The sequence below is a fragment of the Condylura cristata genome, unplaced genomic scaffold, assembly GCF_000260355.1.
Source record: "Condylura cristata isolate star-nosed mole 26May11 unplaced genomic scaffold, ConCri1.0 scaffold00014, whole genome shotgun sequence".
NCBI lineage: Eukaryota > Metazoa > Chordata > Mammalia > Eulipotyphla > Talpidae > Condylura > Condylura cristata.
The window spans coordinates 27,541,733-27,560,028 of record NW_004567115.1 but is presented as its reverse complement, the minus strand read 5'-3'; the positions used below and the strand labels follow the sequence as shown (position 1 = coordinate 27,560,028).

At 46.1% G+C, this 18,296-nt stretch overlaps 1 protein-coding gene across 4 annotated transcripts in view; it reads right to left on the bottom strand.

Moving 5' to 3' along the window:
• CSGALNACT1 (chondroitin sulfate N-acetylgalactosaminyltransferase 1) overlaps positions 1-18,296 on the bottom strand; it is a 158,225-nt gene that overhangs the window by 3,457 nt on the left and 136,472 nt on the right. For all 4 annotated transcript variants that reach the window (XM_012725017.1, XM_004682293.2, XM_012725016.1 and 1 more), the window contains exons 6-8: positions 11,992-12,170; positions 10,997-11,091; positions 1,511-1,592 (exon numbers count right to left, since the gene is read on the bottom strand). In XM_012725017.1, the coding sequence (XP_012580471.1) occupies positions 1,511-1,592; positions 10,997-11,091; positions 11,992-12,170 (356 nt within the window). The remainder of the gene's footprint in view (positions 1-1,510; positions 1,593-10,996; positions 11,092-11,991; positions 12,171-18,296) is intronic.

The following is an 18,296-nucleotide window of genomic DNA, read 5'->3' as shown; positions in this document are numbered from 1 at the left end:
AGCTGCAGTGGCTTCAGAGAGCTTCATAATGTGGCGCTTTAATCCATTGTGCCACCAGGGTGAAGCCACGTGGCTTTATTTTTATTATTTTTATTTTTATTCAGGTAATACTGCTTTTTTAAAATCATACCTATGTCTAATCTTCAGGGAAACCCAATAGAGCTCCAAATCTGATAAACACACAGCATCATAAAATCACCTTTTTCTTATACATACAAGAAGGAAACAGCATTTCTTGAAATGGAAAAATCCTCCAGAAAATTTTAAAATATCATTTTTGGAAATTTGATTTGTACAACATTTAGGGATATTTCTTAGCAAAATCAACGAACACCTGTGGTTAGCTGCTGAGTGTCTGGGGGCACCCACCACTCAGCATCGTGGGGACTCGTGCTGCTACTTCCCAGGCTGGACTTCAAGTATTATTTTTCCTAAAATAACCCAGTGATTCCTGGGAGGGTTCACAGTCCACCTAACCTCTGAACATAAGCCTGGGGCCACTGACTGGATGAGATTTGAAATAGACACCCTGCGGCTCTGTCCAAGATTGCAGACATAGGATGAGGACCCCTGGGAGGCCCACAGTGGGCAGAGGGTGGGAGACTGGTCTCCACACTGTTAAGGGGAGGGCTTCCCTGACTTCATCCTGGCCCAGAGTTCACCCAAGGTTTTGGGCTGCATAGCACACCCTAGACAGGTAAAAGCTCCAAAGCTATTCTCAGAGGCATGGGGTAAGGACCACCACAAGGAGGGAGCAGGAGAGCCTCTGTGGTCATTGTGACTCTGCCACCCACCTCCTGAGAGGGTCCTTTGCCTCTGAGACCCATGGTCTCTCACCTGCAACTGAAGTGCTTTCTTCTACTCTGGGAATGTGTGTGTATATTCACACTTAGGGCTTGAAATAACATCTAGAATTTTCTTTTTTTTTTAAGATTTATGTATTTATGCACAAAGAACTTAGGTGTAAGCCAGAGGTGCAGGGGCGGTGAGAGGCTTCATCAGAGACAGAGTAGAACAGGCAGATCGACGAAGGACACTGCTGAGGGGAGCGGCGGGCAAGACAGGAGAGGTCTGCCGCGCCATGTGGGTCACCTCCCTGGCTGGGCATCTCTTCTGGTGTGTGATTTTCCTAACTTCCCCCCCTGTTGCCCTTAATGTTTTTTAATGGCAGCCTTTATTATGGAGGCCCCAGATATGCTATGTGAGAAGGCATAGGAGTCAGAGCAGCAGGAAGGAAGCAGCCGGGCACCGGCTTCGAAGCTGCCTGTATGCAATAAATTGCCTCAGGTTGGTGCCTCGGAGCAGCTGAGAGGTGCTGGTGGAGATGGTGGAGGCTCCTCTGCCTCAACGTGCTCCCAAGTCCAGTACACGCAGAAGGGCCTGTCTGGACATGGCACCCCCTTGGCCACCAGACTCCTTGGAACCTGATGGGACATCGCGTGGCCACACAGGCCAGTGGCCTCTGGGTGGCAGCAGAGAAGCAGCCTTGCTGCAAGTGTCTCAGTCTTACCTATGTTGATGAAATCTGAGCGGTACTGGCATGTCATCCCAAAGCCAAAGTCCCTCCAAAATCCAGTTTCTTTCTTTATGACCTGCAAGGACAGCAGTGTCATTAGAGAGGAGAGGACAGGGTGGAGGCAAATAGTGTTCAAAACCCAGGTGAGCAGTGGAACGAGAGCCCACAGGCCAGTCCCGCGTGAGAAATGCAGATGAACCGAGTGCTGTCAGGTAGTCAGGAAGACTAAACTCACCAGGCCCCAAACCAGGCCTTGTGATCTTTGGCACCTCTGACATGGAATGTTTCGAGGGTGTAGGCATGGACACACACTCACACATACACCACACACACACAAGCGTTCACTCACGCAGGCACTCACACACTCAAACACCAACAAGAAGAGCAAGTTTTTGAGCAGCGCCGTGGAAAAGCCACCTCCGTGTCTGGCTCAACAACGGTGCCAGTGAGAATCCGAGGCTTCGGCCAGCCCCTCACACAGGGCCAGGCAGGGAGCCAGCAAAAGACTCAGGAAGTTGAGAAAAGGGACAGAGAACAACTCCGAATTCAGCTGTCCTGGCACAGAGCACAAATAGGGCTCCCTCAGGGAACAAAATGAAAACCCAGCATTTCAGTGTGTTACTGCAGCCTGGTTAACTCTCACTGGCTAAGCGAAAGGGCCCTAAGAGTCCAGGTTCTGAAAAAGGACTGTCCATTCATCTTTATTTGAACGCCAAATGGCTTCCAAAAGCCTCCGCGTGGTGCCAGGCGGCAGGGCCGTAGAGCGGCCATCAAGCAGCACTGCCTGAGCAAAGCCGACCTGGCCCTGCGCAATCTCTCCCTCTGCAAGTACATTTCCGATGTATTTGCTGAAGCTGCAACACGTAAAACAAAACAAAACAAAACAAAACAAAACCCTGTTTATGTATTTTTGGCTGAGGTAATTCTAGGGGTGGTTTGGGGACCTACCTATCACAATTCCTTCTTATAATTCACATAGGTGCTAAAGATGAGGAGACCCCTGCCCACGTAAGGAGGGGAGGCTGCAGGCTCCCATCCACTCAGTCAGCAGTTCCTGCTGGGACGTCTGGCTCTGGCCAGTGCTCATTAGAAACAGGGCAGGGGTGGGGGGTCGGGGGTCAGTGTCTGCGTCTCATCCCAACTTGACCACTGGTGACTTTTGCTGAGACAGGTGCACACTTCCTCCAGCCTGTGAGCCCAGTCACCCTCTGTCTCCTGCTTCGCGCGACCCTTTGTCTCTACTACCGGTGAATTTATAGTAGACAAATGGCTTGCAGAGATTTGATGAATTTAAAAATTCTTTTACTTTGTACCCCAGGGAACTGCCTTATTTTCACTACCAGGACACCTAGATGTTGCTGACTCTGGTGCCGCCCATGGGGACTGCCCCGGAAAGTGAGGACCTGTTCTGTGGCTAGACCTGTCCCAGCAAATGTGTTCCAATTCTGTTCCAGAACAATAGCTTGTTTACATTATTGTGCACGTAGCAAGACAAGTTCATTACTATTAACTGGAAGATTGGGCAGTGCGGTTAAGTCTGGAAAAATCTCTACTGATTCATCTATTTCAAAATGGTTTCTGCTCCATCCCAGTCAGGCAAGCTCACTATTCCTGCTGCAGCGACTGGCTTAATGCTTCTTGTTCACTGGGACACCTAAGTCTGCTAAATTCATAAGTCAAACACAGTGAAAGAGAAGAGCCATTATTCAAACGTCAAGTATTTGGGTGAGGTCTGCATGGACTCTAAAAGAGAAAACACCAAATAAGAAGACGAATGGACTGGGTCTGGGGAGGGATGAAGACGCAGCCATCCCAGGCCCTGGGCTCAGTGGATGTAATACCTGGTGAGCTTTGAACAAGGAGAACAATGCCCTGGGGACAGTGTGACAGAAACCAAGCAATTTGTAGGCTGGGAACATGCTACATAAACAGTTATTAGCACCAGCTTCAAAGCTGGCAAACCCTCCAACCCGCTACTGAAGAGCCTGTTGAAATTTAGCTATTGGTGGAGACTGACTTGGTCATACCCCAGAGTACATTGTCAGGGTAAGTGGGGAGTTCTCCTGGGAGTGACTGAGCCAGGTTGCTAACTGGGTGGTGCCCTCCAAAGGACATCATATCACAACATGTGCTTGTTTAAAATCCTGCAGTGGTTTCAACTGCATCCCCCCTAATGCAGTAGGATAAAATCTACAAGGCAGCCTCTGGTGCACAGAAGGTGCACAGAAGCCCTGCCTGCCTTGGCTAGCTCATGTCCTCCTTATATATCGCCCCTTACTCATATCCTGGTGAAGGCACCAGCATGGACACTTGCAGTATAACTGGTCACCCCTTCCCTGATCACCACTGGGCTCTGCCCCTTGCTCAGAGCTGTCACCTTGACACACATACCCTTCCCAGTTGACTCTCTATACCATCACCTGCTTATATTCTGGAATGTTCTCTAACAGCATGACTCTTGGAAATTGCCCTGTAGATACATTTCCTCATTTGCTGACTATCTTCAGCCACTACCACAGGCAACACAAATTCAGAAAATTTTGTTTTGTTTTGTTTGTTTGTTTTGTTTGCAGCTCTGGAATCTGAACACTGTCTAGCATACAATAGGTACTCAATAAATACTTCTCCTTTGAATGAGTAGGGCACACTCGTAGGGCAGAGATGGCACCATCCAATGGAAATAGACTCTGTTCAAGTAGGGAATTCTTGTCAGCGTGTAGTGAAGACCTGGGAATTCCAGTGGGGAACTCTTAGAATTGTGTGGCTCTGAACCAACACACACAGCTGTTTCCCCCTTCCTGAGGTCCATGCTGAGTGTCTGATTCCACCGAACCTTGGCCCCACGTAAGGAGCTGTAGTAGCCTGCCCCATTGCCATGGAGACACATACCATGCTGCCCCCAACAGCAGAGGATGAGAGGCCCTGAGAAAGCCTCCATCTGTCCTGAGTTTCACTGATCTGTTTTTAAGGGCCATCCTCATTTTTCAAGGTCTTTCAAGGATCAGCTTCCTCTAACTCTCCACAGCACCTTTCTCTCCCACTCTGAGCCCAGCAAGCACTGCAAGCCATGAACACACCACACCACAAAGGACAGTTGTCAAGTCCGCCCGCCACAGAAGTTTCCAGACTTGCAGCTCTGTGGGCAAGTCATGTGATGAGGGTGTTATTTTCTATTTGGTTTCAAACACAAAGTGCAAATCAGTTTCTTTCCCTAAAGATTTGGGAAGGTGCTTCCCAGCAGCTGCGCAGGGAGCCGTGGCCATCAGCACCCATCTGGCTTCATGGTGCTGCCTTGGGACAGCCACCTGAGTGACCATCTGAGCCCTAAAAGAAAGTAAATAGCAAAAACTCTAACAGAGCACTTCTTCTTCTTTCAACAAGGGTTCTCAAGGTTTTTTTTGTTGTTGTTGCTATTGTTAGATTTATTTATTTATGCATACAGAACTGGGGGATAGGCCAGAGGTGCAGGTGCAGTGAGTAGATTCACCAGAGACAGAGAGGGGAACAGGTCCATCAACCAAGTACATTGCTGAGGGGAGCAGAGGGTGGGTCGGGAGAGGTCTGCTGAGCCATGTGGGTCACCTCCAGGGCGGGGGATCAAACTCACACTGAAGTGGCAGCAGCTAGCTTGCAGTGCTGAGCTTTAACCTGCTGCACCACCAGGGAGGGCCCAAAGCATTTCTTCTTAATTCAAGAGAATCACGCAAGAATGGAAAATACCTTTGACCAGCCTCATAGTTACCAGAAATGCATCCAAGCAGACCACAGGCTTCATGCCTGGCTTAGAATCCTGTGGCCGGGGATCAGGCTTGTTGCCTCCCTCAAAGTGTGTGCCCTTCCAAAGGGGGTGCGTGCCCTGCCACTCAGCATCCTCCGCCCATTCTCCATCACACGAAGCACCTTCCCCACCCCAGCCACTCAGCAACTGTGGGAGCCTGAGCCAGTACCTCACACTGATGAACTTCCAGTTTCTCACCTGTAAAATTAGCAATAAGCAAGCCTCTGGCCGTACCGAGCACCTCAGGAGGTCATGCACACACAGCAGGCTCACACAGTTGCACAGGTGGTGCCCGCTAACATCACGCCAGGTGCTGAGTGAGAGTCTGCTTCCCAGTAACTGAAGACAGACCACAAGGATGTGCTGCGGCCAGTCAACAATTTTTTAGAAGTTTCAACGGAAACACAGGTCAGTGGTAAGTTTCTTTTTGAAAGGGGAAGAAAGGTAAGTGTGTCATCAAAGAGAGGGTGAGGACGGGAGCCGGTGGACCACCCACACCAAACAGAGTGCCACAAAGACATCAGACTGAAGTGCCACGTAGGACTGCAGCACAGACTGAGGGGATTTCTGTGGTGACGCAGGCCCAGAGCTCAGCGCAAGAATCAGGGCAGGTGTGCAGGCTGGCTGGGGCTGGCTTGGGCATCCACTGTTCTGGTACCCCTTTCCAGCAGCTGGGGACTGCAAACATTTCCCTTATAACTATGGTGAGAGTCAGTTTGTGGAGATGTTCATCCCAACAGGACTCAGGAGAGAAGAGCTGAGCGGGAGTTGGCTAGTACCAGCTGGCCACCCTGGTGAGAGTTTTCTCAACTGTGTGGTCAGCTGCCTCACTGACAGTCTCCGACAGCTCACAGCAGAGTCCTGACACCAGGCAAAGTGCACTAGAATCAGGGTCTCCCACCTCCCCACTTTCAGAGAGTGGGTGGTAGAACAATTACTGGCACAGTTTTGAGCTTCTGCCATAAAGTTTGTTTGTTTTTTAATGCAATTAATCTTTGCTTTGGAAACACATTTCTAGCAGAGGGTGAGACAAGACTGGCGTTCAGGGGAGAGGAGTTGATTAAGAGGGAAGTCATAAGATGTTTCTCGGCGGCCTCAACAAGAACTGAACAGAAAGTCAAATGCCCGAAGTTAATAATTACTTTACAGTTCTCCCTTTCAGAGAGCTATTTCCACATTAAAGTAGCCACAAGTGTCACCTTAAGGATTACAACTCAAGAAATTAAATATTAGTAAAAATTCCATTACTTCCTCTACAAGTTATTACATAATGGTCCAAACTCAAAAGATATACGTCTTTACAAAATTCAAGGAAAAAGTAGTTTGACTTTGTAAAAAAAAAAAAGCACAAAAAAAAAAGGATTTGGTCTGCAACTGAAATGTTACCAAGTGACAGCAGCCAGGAGAAGTAAAAGCTGGCACAAGTGCAGGGACTACAGGAAAAGGTTGTGCTGTTTGCAAAGTGACTTTTGTAACAGTGAGGTTGTGCTTCTGTGTCTTCCCTTCTCCTCTGATACCAACATATTCCCGACTTCCAGGGAAGGCTAGCAAGAACTGACTAGTAACACTGTCATAGCTTTCAAGGCTGAGCCAAAACGAACCTGTGGTAGGAAGTCTTTCCTTTACCATCTCCCTTACCGTGTGTGTTCCAGCTCTAGCATATTAACTTTTGTAGTTCATCTTTGGGATTTCTGTCAGGGCATTTCCTCTATATTTCAATGGTCATCTGGAGCTAAAGCAAATCTAAGTACACTGCGCTAGTGGACGAAATCCTGCTTTTGGACTGAGCTCTGTTACTAGTTGACTGTGTGATCTTGAACAAGTCTATAAAAAGAAAAGTGAGCAAGTGAGATGATCCCCAGAATCACTTCCAGGTAGACAAAGAGTAAATCACTTCTAGGGGTAGGGAATGTGAACTAGGCTCAGATATAGAAGCTAGTTCAGTTCATCACCCCTCACTCCCACTTATTCTGTGGCAGCAAGCGCTCAAGAAAAGGTTCATTCAATAAAGAACATAATCAATAACTTTCCTTCTTTCTTTTTTTGGAAGGAGAGCCCTTTCACAGACAGCTGCTGTGGTTCTCTGGGCTTAACAGTCATAAAAACTGAACTCTCGAACATCAGGCCCGTGTGCTCTATGAAGCTTCAGAGTATCTGGAAGTTCATGTTAAAGGTTACAGGGTAATATAGAGGCTTCAGCTACTGAACCAGCAGTGTGAGTTCTAAGTCTGGTGTGATCACTAAAACTCAGGATCTAAGAAACTGGCTCGCTCATACCACCCCTACCTCCAGCTCCCCTTTACACCGTTCCCCTTCTCCCCTTGAGGGACAGTTATCAAAGAAGACAACCCTTAAATTGTAAAAGGAAAAGAATTCCTTGCAAGCAAATAAAGTCTTTATGAAGTGGAAACATTCACTATATTTGACAGCAAATGAAAGAAGTACTTTATTTGAAAATCAAAGGAATTTTCATTCTGCTTGTTTGAAAGAAAACGAAACCTATATCCCATTCCTCAAGCCCTCCCTAGAAGGTTTGAACTCTTACAGAAAAGAAACTAGTTTCTCAGTGGGGGTGACATTGCCCGAGTAGGTAAAAGCTAGTGGGAAATGAAAAATCTGACTGTCTGTATACAAAGCGCACGGACACATGCAGTATGTAAACAGACATACAGTAAGACTGTAGTATTAGAACTTCATGAGGGGTATAAAGAACTACTTTTATTATGAAAGGTATTTAATTGGGATACAGGTAGGGGTAGAAAATGCAGGTTTTGCTATTTTCAGGAGCTTAAACACAAACTCATTCCATCAAAGAATTTCACAAAATACATATTTTCAATGAAAATCAGTTTACTTTCTGTAACAATGCAATTTATAAGAAACATATATAGGGCCCTCACCAGTGGCGCAGCAGGTTAAAGCACAGCACTAAGGAGCTGAAGCCACTTACACATGAGTTCGATCCCCGCCTGCCCTGGTGGTGACCCACATGGCGCAACAGACCTCTCCTGACCTGCCCACTGCTCCCCTCAGCAGAATACTTCATCAATTGGCCTGTTCTGCTCCCCACTCTGTCTCTGGTGAAGCCTCTCACCACCCCTGCACCTCCGGCCTATACCCCAGTTCTGTATGCATAACTCTTTTTTTAAAAAAAGAAACATATAAAGATCTCTCTATGTATATCTAGCCTTTGCCACAGATTCGAGCTCACAGCTCTCAGAACCCTTGGAATTTCCAGTGATTAGAGCAATGGGAGCATCTTTTGTTAAAACAATTGGTCTCCTATCCTTGGTTCCTGAGAAATGCTTCAGAGCCATAAAGGTGAAATGTTGTTGTAGTATTCATAACAAATCCCTTTCCACTACTGTAGAATTTAATAAGGTGACTTTGGGGTGCACCTCAGGCTAGGGCTGGTTGCCAGGGAACCAACTATGAATAGAGGGTTGGAATTTCTGTCCCAATCCCTCATGGGAAGGGGCTGGAGGTTAATCAATCACCAATAGTCAGTTATTTTAATCAATCATGCTTACTGAATAAAAACCCAGACAAGCAGGAAGTTCTGAGAGCTTCTAGCTTGGGGAACAAGAACAGTTCCACCTGCCATTGCATCAGGCCTTAGATTCCACAAGCACACAAGTTCCTTTATTCACAAGCTCAGCCTGTGTATCACTTCATCTCTCTGTTGGCTCATATCCTTTAATGTCCTTTGTGATAAACCTGTTATCTGGTGAGTCAATGTGTTTCCTGAATTTGTGCTCCTCTAGCAAATTAACCCAACCCAAGGATAGGGTTTTGGGAACCTATGATTTATAGCCAGTGAATCAGAAGTCCAGGTAGTAACCTGAACTTGCCATTGGAGAGGTCACCGGAATCTCCACTTTGTAGGAAACTGGTCAGAAGAACCTGACTTCAGACCCCAAAGTGGAGGGCACTGACCCCTTTACCAGTGTAATCTGATGCTATCCCAGGTAGGTAGTACCAGAATTGGGTTGAATTTAAGACACCCAGTTGTTTCCTGTTGAAAGTCCAGGGGAAACCTGGCCCCCATCTCCCCAGGTTAAAATTAGGTGAGCAGAAACCAAAAGACTCTCTCGTAGTTCATAAACATGAGCGACTGGATCCTAGCACATCTTCACATTCACGCACCACACTTCCTTTCTTGCTTCCTAAGAGGGGCATGAAATATGGAAAGAAATATGGCTTTTCCTTAAAAGGAGATAGCTACCCATGGCAATGAAGAACAGGCATGCTGCAGATCAGATGTCCCCAAGACTCAGCAAGAAGTTCCTCCATGTTTAGATAAACCAAAATCATTTCTGCAGACTCCTAGCCCAGCTTGAGCACGGGAAAAGTCTTTCCTTCTCTCTGCTACTACTGACAACAATAAGGGTAAATTTAGTCTGGGAGGGGCAGGCCCAAAGCACACAGAGACTCTTTTCTGGCCTTACCCTTCCTCCTCCTGCTGGCTGTGTCTCTGCTAAATGGAAGAACTGCCACCACCACGGAGGAGACACCACAGCCCACAGAGGACCTGGGGACCGCCACCAAGGCAGGCAGGAGCTCAGCAAGTCCCTCCAGTGTTCCTTTCAAAGTCACCTTACCAGTGACACATTTAATGTTCCATCTGCCCAAAGCACTGTGATGCGTGGGAGTGGTGGTGTGATGGGCACTAGGGCCAGTCCTGTCTTCCCGTTGACTCACTCACAGTGGCCCTGAGGTGAGAACCACTTTCTGACTTCCAAATGGGAACATAAATCTCACCTTTCTTTCCTCATAGGATTTTTTTTTAAAGATTTATTTATTTATGCATACAGAACTGGGGTACAGGCCAGAGGTGCAGGGGCGGCGAGAGGCTTCACCAGAGACAGAGTGGGGAGCAGAACAGGCAGATGGACGAAGTACACTGCTGAGGGGAGCAGCAGGAGGGTCAGGAGAGGTCTGCCCACGTCATGTGGTCACCTCCGGGGCAGGCGGGGATCGAACTCATGCGGAAGTGGCTTTAGCTTCTCAGTGCTGTGCTTTAACCCACTGTGCCACCAGGGAGGGCCCACCTCATAGGATTTGTAATAAGAAAAAGAAAACAAGCTGCATACATCCACAATGCAATGCAACAATCTCCTCAAATTCAAGAAGATCTGTTCTAAGAATGCCAGGGATGCCTATACCATGGATATAGTACAAAATTCACACAGATGCACTGTTTTATATATATATATATACTTAGGATAAAGTTGCATTTATAAATGAGACAAGTTAGAGATTAACAATGAGAACTAGTAATAATGCAGAACAGTTAGTTCTAATATACCAGAATAAAAGCTAAATGAATGTGGCTTGTGTCTCTGCAAACTATCTTACTGCAGATAGTATTTTCCAACTGCAATTGACTGGGATAACTGAAACCAGGGAAAGTAAACCACAGATGAGGCAGGAATACTATAATGACAGCTTCCAATACCCATAGAGGAAAACTATGAAGGTGTGAAATTACCTTTCTGTAAGGTGCTGTTCCTATTTATTTTCCACTTTTAAATATTGCAAGAACTGTGACTCAACAAGGCACTGGAGCAAAGGCCAGAACATCTGCCAAACTTAAAAATTACTATGGGAATCAATCGACACATGTCCACTCCCCTTTGCTCATGGTCAGGTGCCCCCGGTAATGAAAGACACACAAAGGCACCTCTGTGGTAATTACTCACCAGCTGCTGTTCTAAGGGAGGGACCGCGTCGTGGTGGCCGTAGATTATGCCAGGGTTGTACTGACTGAAAAGGACGGGGTAAAATACCTTCTTCCCTGCAAAACAGAAAGCAAATGTCCACATGAAGTGCCAGATCAAAAGATTCAGTTTGTTCATTTACATTCAACCCTCTGAAACCTCCCAGGCACCTGCATCCACTTTTCCTCTCACTCAGTTAGAAAACGGATCTTAGAAGTTCTGCATCAGGTAGACCAGGCAGACTGTTAAATACGTCTGTTCTGCTTCCACAGGAGTGATATCCAAAATAATGACAGTCAGTGGCCTAGGATGTCAACGAATGTGTGTGAACGTGAAGAGTATTCTGGGGATCTCCTCCTGCTATATATCAGCCCTTTGAAGGTTTGCCAAAAGGAACAGAGGTCTCCCCGACACTCGTCTGTACCAATGAACACAGAATTCCAGTATATTAACAACTGATATAGTCACTCTAGTAGTTAGCAGCTGAGTATCAGCCACCCCCCGAAAACAAGTTTTATATTGTTGGTTTGTTGGTTCTTCTGCTCATGGTCCTTCTCCCATGATAACTGCCCCCAGTTACCCCTTTTCCTTTCATTTTGTTAAAGCATATTTTTTTAAGATTTATTTACTTATGCATGCAAGAACTGGGATACAGGCCAGAGGTGTGTGTGTGGTGGTGGGGCGGGGGCGATGAGAGGATTCACCGGAGACAGGGTGGGGAGAGAACAGGTAGACTGAAGTACACTGCTGAGGGGAGCAGTGGGCGGATCAGAAATGATCTGCCATGCTGTGTGGGTCACCTCCAGGGCAGGGACTGAACTCATGCTAAAGTGGCTGTGGATAGGCACACGGTGCTGCGCTTTAACCCATTTGTGTCACCAGGGTTTCAGTTTTAAGCAGCTTTTCCAGGTCCTGTCTTCTCTGAGACTCTTTCTCCTGGGCCCGTTCACTAAAGAAAGGATCCAGCCGACCCATACCTGGCTGTGTGTTCAGCCTACATGTATTGAGGAATTCGGAGGTGAAGTAGATGTCAACATCACAGAAAAAAAGAAGGACGTTGCTTCCCTTCCAGAAGCGGGCTCCGACATCAAGTCCCTTTCCTCGAGAAAATTCTCCATTCAGTTGGATGAAGGTAAAGTTCCTGAAGTTGGCAGCTCTGAAAGGGAAGATCAGATAGTCACTCATATGCCCATCCATGCGAGGGTGACAGAATCCCCTGGAGAATGCATAAGCAGGGACCAGCCACATCTTGCCACATTTTTCTTGTCACCCTGAGAGCACTGAGATGACTCAGTTACAGAATGACCCAAGCTCAGTGGAAACTCAGGGGAATAACAGGTACTAAGAATGCCTAGTGGAGCACCAGTTTAGTTCATTGTTCTACCAATTTCACCATGTTGAAAACATATTGTTATAATTACCAAATATTCTTTGTGATGAAGAACACTTAAACCAGAGAAGACTAGATCACACAATCCAGGAACATCTCCGTGTCCCCTGAGCCAACCAAATGAAACTAGGTCAAAGATAAAATCACATTGAAATGGCCCCAGGTAGCATCTTATCTGTTAGCTCCAAAAGTCAGGCACAATGGTCTTAATGTCTGCCTGCCCTCAACAGATTTCAACCTGGAGTCCCACCCCACCTTGGGATGAAAGAGAAATCCTGGTAGAGAAAGTAGCAAGCTTGGATTCAGAAGACTTGACTTGGCTCTCCTACAGATTAACTCTGTGATCTGCAAGCCCATTAATCTCCCAGAACCTCAGTTGCCTCATCTGAAAAACAGGAATAATAACACCTTCCTCAACTATCTCACAGTTATTAGCTAGAGAAATGCTGCCCAGTGTATAAAGTACACTATACACATCAGCTACTGTCATTAGTGCGGGCGAGGACTCCCACATGTGGGCAGCAAAGCCAAGATGCCCCTTCATTTGGCTGTTGTTTCCCATGTGCAAAAGCATCTTTGGGAATGGAGCACATTTTGAGCAAAAAGTCCAGGAATTCACTTAGTACCTAGTGAGACAGGGATTGTCTTCTACCAGATAAAACCGAAGAACCACTTGTAGTTCCATTCGAGCTTGTAACTGCTTATACAGGGGCTGGCATTTGGTAAATACTCCTTTTCTTGCTGCAATAGCCTTTTTTACCATTTCCTCTTCTGCTCACTGAGTCCTCTCTCTAAGCACCTTATCCCCATTCACCAACTTTTCTCTAATCTTCATATATTCACAACAAGCCCAATAACCCATTTCTATTTTTTTTAAGCTTCTATTCCAAGTAACTATCTTGGGTAAAGGTCAACACAAATATAGAATAGCATTTCAAGTGCAATGTTGCACTTATATCTGGCAAATTAATCTGTGAAACTCATTCTGTTACTCCTTCCTTGACTCATCATCTTTCAGATATGGAAGTGAGCTTGTTTTTTCTATCTTGGGGATCTGTGGGTCCAACCTGTCTGAGTCTGATGCCAGACATGTTTATCGGGAGGAGAGCAAGCCAGGAGGCCTGCTGACTGGAAAAGCACTGGTCTATGAGTCCCTCCCCAGATCCAAGGCTGAGAACCACACCTGGCCTCACGAGGTGCTCCCCAGATGTTTGTGGACAAACATGTGAATAGATGAATGAGTCTCATTCTGGTTCTGCCTCTAATTTATTTGGAACAGTCACTTTACTTCTTTGGACTCAAAATCTGAGTCCTTGAAGAATCTGATAGAGAGCTCAAAGGCCCTTTATATCTGAATATTCTAGTTCCCTATGATCCTGCATTCAGTTCAAGAGCACTCCACACTTGGAGGGATTCTCCTCTTTCAAACTTTATCTAGTTACTCTCTCAAGAAGGGTGACTTCAGTATTTTCAGTATTGAGGTGATGGCCTTATTTATTCTTTTTAAGGAAGTTCTACTGTTCTATACCCTTGTTAATTTTTTATTTCTCCCCTTGGGTGTGGTCACTGTAACTCTCCCACCACTTTAAAACCCCCAATCCTCCACCAAAGTGCTCCAGTGTGCTCCCCTGACCTTTGCTCACCCCTCCCTTCCAAGGGTGGCCTTTCTGAGGCGAATGTTGCCTCCTACCTCTAAAGATATTCTGGTGAAGTCGGGGCCTAGCAGTTAAGCTCGCAGCTCCTGGAGGTTTCTATAGACCAACTGCCCTACATCAAACTCATCCCAGTTCTCCCTGCACCATCAGATCCAATTTTAAGAAAGTTTTACGCTGAGAGCTGCCTGGATTTTACCTGCTTATCTAAAAGTCTCTAGTTGAGTGTCACACGACTGTCTCCCCATCCTGTGGACATAAACTCACCTCCAGAAGAAGGTTTCTTTCGTCTTTTGTCTCAAGTCTCATACTCCTAGGGGCTCTCAGCCTACAAGGATATGTCAGCTAATTTGCAGGGCAGGAGGGGCTGACTAGCAGCACCCCTTATCCAGGCTGCATCCAACTCACAATTTAGCTACCTTTTCTAAAAGGTTTTCCAGGATCTATCATCAGAGAGTTCAAATACAAAAATACTTGCATTTGAACACCAGCAAGCAACTTTTGCTAAGGGAAGAGGAAGACAGTTTCTGCATATTCTGCATTAGAGAAACTGCTGGATTTTTGAATACCATACAGTCTATCTGTAGAGACATAATATCAAGTACTTATAAAAATCAAGTTATGTTGACTACTTGAATACAAGCTAAGAAAACACATGGTATAAGAAAGTGAGGTAACAACATTAAAAATTTAATTGTTTAATGGAATATTACTTGGCAATCAAAAAGATAAATGCATGCCTTTTGCAGCAACATGGATGGAGCTAGAAGGGTTCAGAGAAAGAAAAAGAAAGAAAAAGAAAATCACTGGATCATTTCACTCATAGCAGAAGCATAAAGGACCAGCGGAAAAAATAATAATGATGAACAATATACCAAAGACATTTTAAGGGGTGGGGTGGGAAATGGGATCAAAAATGGGGGCAGGGGAAGAAGTGCACAGGACTATGGTGATGGCATGTGAGTAATTTGGTGATGCTAAATCCACGGGGATTACAGTTGAGATGGAAAAAGATGAAATGTAAAAATATTATAATAGAATAAAATAAATTTAATTGTTGAAAAAATGATGGACAGATGAACTCTGCAAATTTTGGCAAGTGAATAGTATCTCAGTCTGTCAATGGTAATCCCTGACTTATGGATGGTCCAATTTAAGATTAGTTTTACTTTGCCATAAAAGCAATGCCATAAAAGCAATAGAGATAGCCCTTGGAATTTTGATCCTTTCCCAGACACATTCTCATAATACTGATCAGTGGCGGCGGCGCAGCTCCAGGTGGCCACCCGGTCACCATCGTGAACAATCAGTGCTCTGCAGAGCGCTGTGTTGCCAGCACCTTGTGGACACTTTGTTTTGCATCCCATCATGTCCACAAAACCCACCTGTGTTTGAGATAGTCAATACTTTATGATAAAATAGACATGCTGCTAAATGGTTTTATCTCACTGTATGCTAAAGTGTTGTGAGCATGTGCAAGTTAAGTTGGGCTAAATTACAATGTTCAGGAGGTTACAAGTATTAAATGCATTTTTGACTCACAGTATTTTCAATATGATTTTATTGGGATGTCATCCATTGTGAGCTGAGGAAGAGCTATAGCTTTACTGTACATAAGTTAACCTACTTCTTCTGTTCAAATAGTCCCTACATCTTGGATTGAGCTGCTGCTAATAAATTCTGTTCCCCACTTTGCCTGGGGGGGGGGTGGAAAGCAGGGCTTGTCTATCAGTCATAATTATGGAAGAAGGATGGAAGAATCATTGTACTTAGTGCTAGAGATGACCTTAATTTAGAACTTTTTAAAATGTCTTACCCAATCAAAAACTGGGTAGAAGAGCTAAATAAAAACTTCTGCAAAGAAGACATACAGATGGCCTATAGGGGCATGAAAAAATGCTCACCATCATTCATCATTAAGTAAATGCAAATCAAAACCCAGTGAGATCTGGCACCTGTGAGAATGGCCTATATAAAAAGTCCAGAAACAACAAGTGTTGACAAGGATGTGGAGAAAGAGGAACTTTTATCTTTTTACACTATTGGTGGGAATGTAGACTGGTTCAGTCCCTACAGGAAATAGCATGAAAGCTTCTTAAAAAATAAAAATAGATCTCCCATATGACCCAGCAATCCCACTCCCAGGTATCTACCAGAAGAATGCAAAAGCACTTCTCTGCATGCCTATATCAAAACAGAACATTTTACAATAACCAAGTTATAGAAACAGCCTAAATGCCCAAGAGCAGATAAGAGGATTAGGAAGATGTGATGCATGTACACAGTGGAATAGTTTATATATATATATATATATATATACACACACACACACACACAGATATATATGTACACACACACACACATCTGAAGATGAAATCTTGCTCTTTGTGATAACATAGGACTGGAGGGAATTTTGCTAAGCAAAATAGAGGAAGAAAGACAAACACTAGACAGTTTCACTCATATGTGGAATATAGGAAACAAAATAGTCACACAACACCAAACCAAAAACAAACCCTAGAAATGTGAATATAAAACTGAGGCTGGTGGTGCCATGAGTTGAAGAGCAGCACTGTGAAGCTTTCCGCAGCCACTGCAGCACCAGTTTGATCCCCCCTGGCCAGGGAGCTGACCCACATGGCATGGCAGACCTCTCCTGACCTGCCCACTGCTCCGCTCAGCAGTATATTTCAGTACATCTGCTTGTTCTGTTCCCCACTCTGTCTCTCGTGAGATCTCTCACTCCCCCCAATCTCTGGCCTGTACCCCAGTTCTTGTATCCAGAAATAAACAAATCTTTAAAACAGAAAAAACACTGAGGCTACCAGTGGGGGGTGTTAGAGAGGAAAAGGAAGGAGGCGCGTGCCAGTGGTCTAGGGTGGAGGCGATGGTGGTGGCTGAGAGCTGTAACATATCCCTGAAGAGGTGGATCCCATATTTCTGAATCTTATACTGTGTTGTAAACCAGAACACCTCAATTAAGAAAATAAACAACAAAAAGAAGTCTTAATCAATGTCTATGCTTGAATATGTTGCCTCTAGAGAGAGACTTTGAGAAAATGGATGCCGAGGACGTTCCATATGGTCTAGTGCAAAAGGCAATCTGCTGCCTTTTCTCTTCATCCGACCTCTCTACGAGGATAAGCAATCCACGCTCCGTCAGTGGCACTACCCAAACTTGACTCGCATGTCAAACTCACGCTAATGTGTCGGCAGGCTGGGGAGAAAGCCGGAGACCATGGCACCCAGCTCTGTCCACACAGCAGCCCCTCAGCGCCACGAGTGCTATGCACAGGCAGTGCCATCGGTCTCTGTGCATGTCCTGCCCTTCCCCCACCCCCCGCCCACCTGAGAGCCCTACCCACCCTGCGCTGCCTGCAGAGACGTGCTCCCTTACCACTGCCGGGTGGCACGCCCAGCGACAGCCCCGGCTGGAAGACCCGTGAGGCAGCAGGCCACGAGTGCACACACGGCCAGCTGGGACAGTCCTTGCTGGCCTGGGACGCACTGTCAGCCAATCATGGGCTGCAGGAGACCCGGACTATCACCCACTTTGGTTCCCACCTTGGCACCAAATCAATGTGTTCAGCTAGGAGTCTGCTGCAGGTCGTTAACCGTACCTAGAATTTCTGGGTGGAGGAACCCTACCTTTTCCTCTCTTGCTCAGGAAGGGCCGCTGAAAATAAACAAGCATTCTCTGCTGAGAAAGAGTTGGAAACTTGGTGAAATAAGCCAGGAAGGAAAAGAAAAATACTGGAGGGTTTCACTCATGGCAGGAGCATAAAGGACCGGGGGAGTAGGGGAAGGTGGGGGTGGGGGGAATAATGAGGAGCCTGCCCTGCCCTCACCTCCAATTCACCAGCACCTGCTCCAAAACACAGGGAGGCTTCTGCAGAAGAGCTGAGCCCCTTCCTGCCACAAGCCCGGTACCTTTACACAGAAACGCTGCTTGTTGGGCCAGAGCAGCCCCTTCTCAACAGTGTGAGAAACTGAGTGAAGAGAAGTTGAGCCATGTTTAAGCCAGGACACATTTCGGTGCAAAACACCGCTGTGTCTCCCTGGGTCTGACTGTTATGGTTTTGTGATGCACACAACATGGCCAGGCTACAGGAACACAGCCACAGGAACACACAGTCTGGAACCCCATTTGGTCCTCTCTCCATCCCACATGCACACAGTAACCACCTGAAGATGGTGTGGACATAGCTGGGCCTCCTGTTTCTGCTCGGAGCCTCCCCAT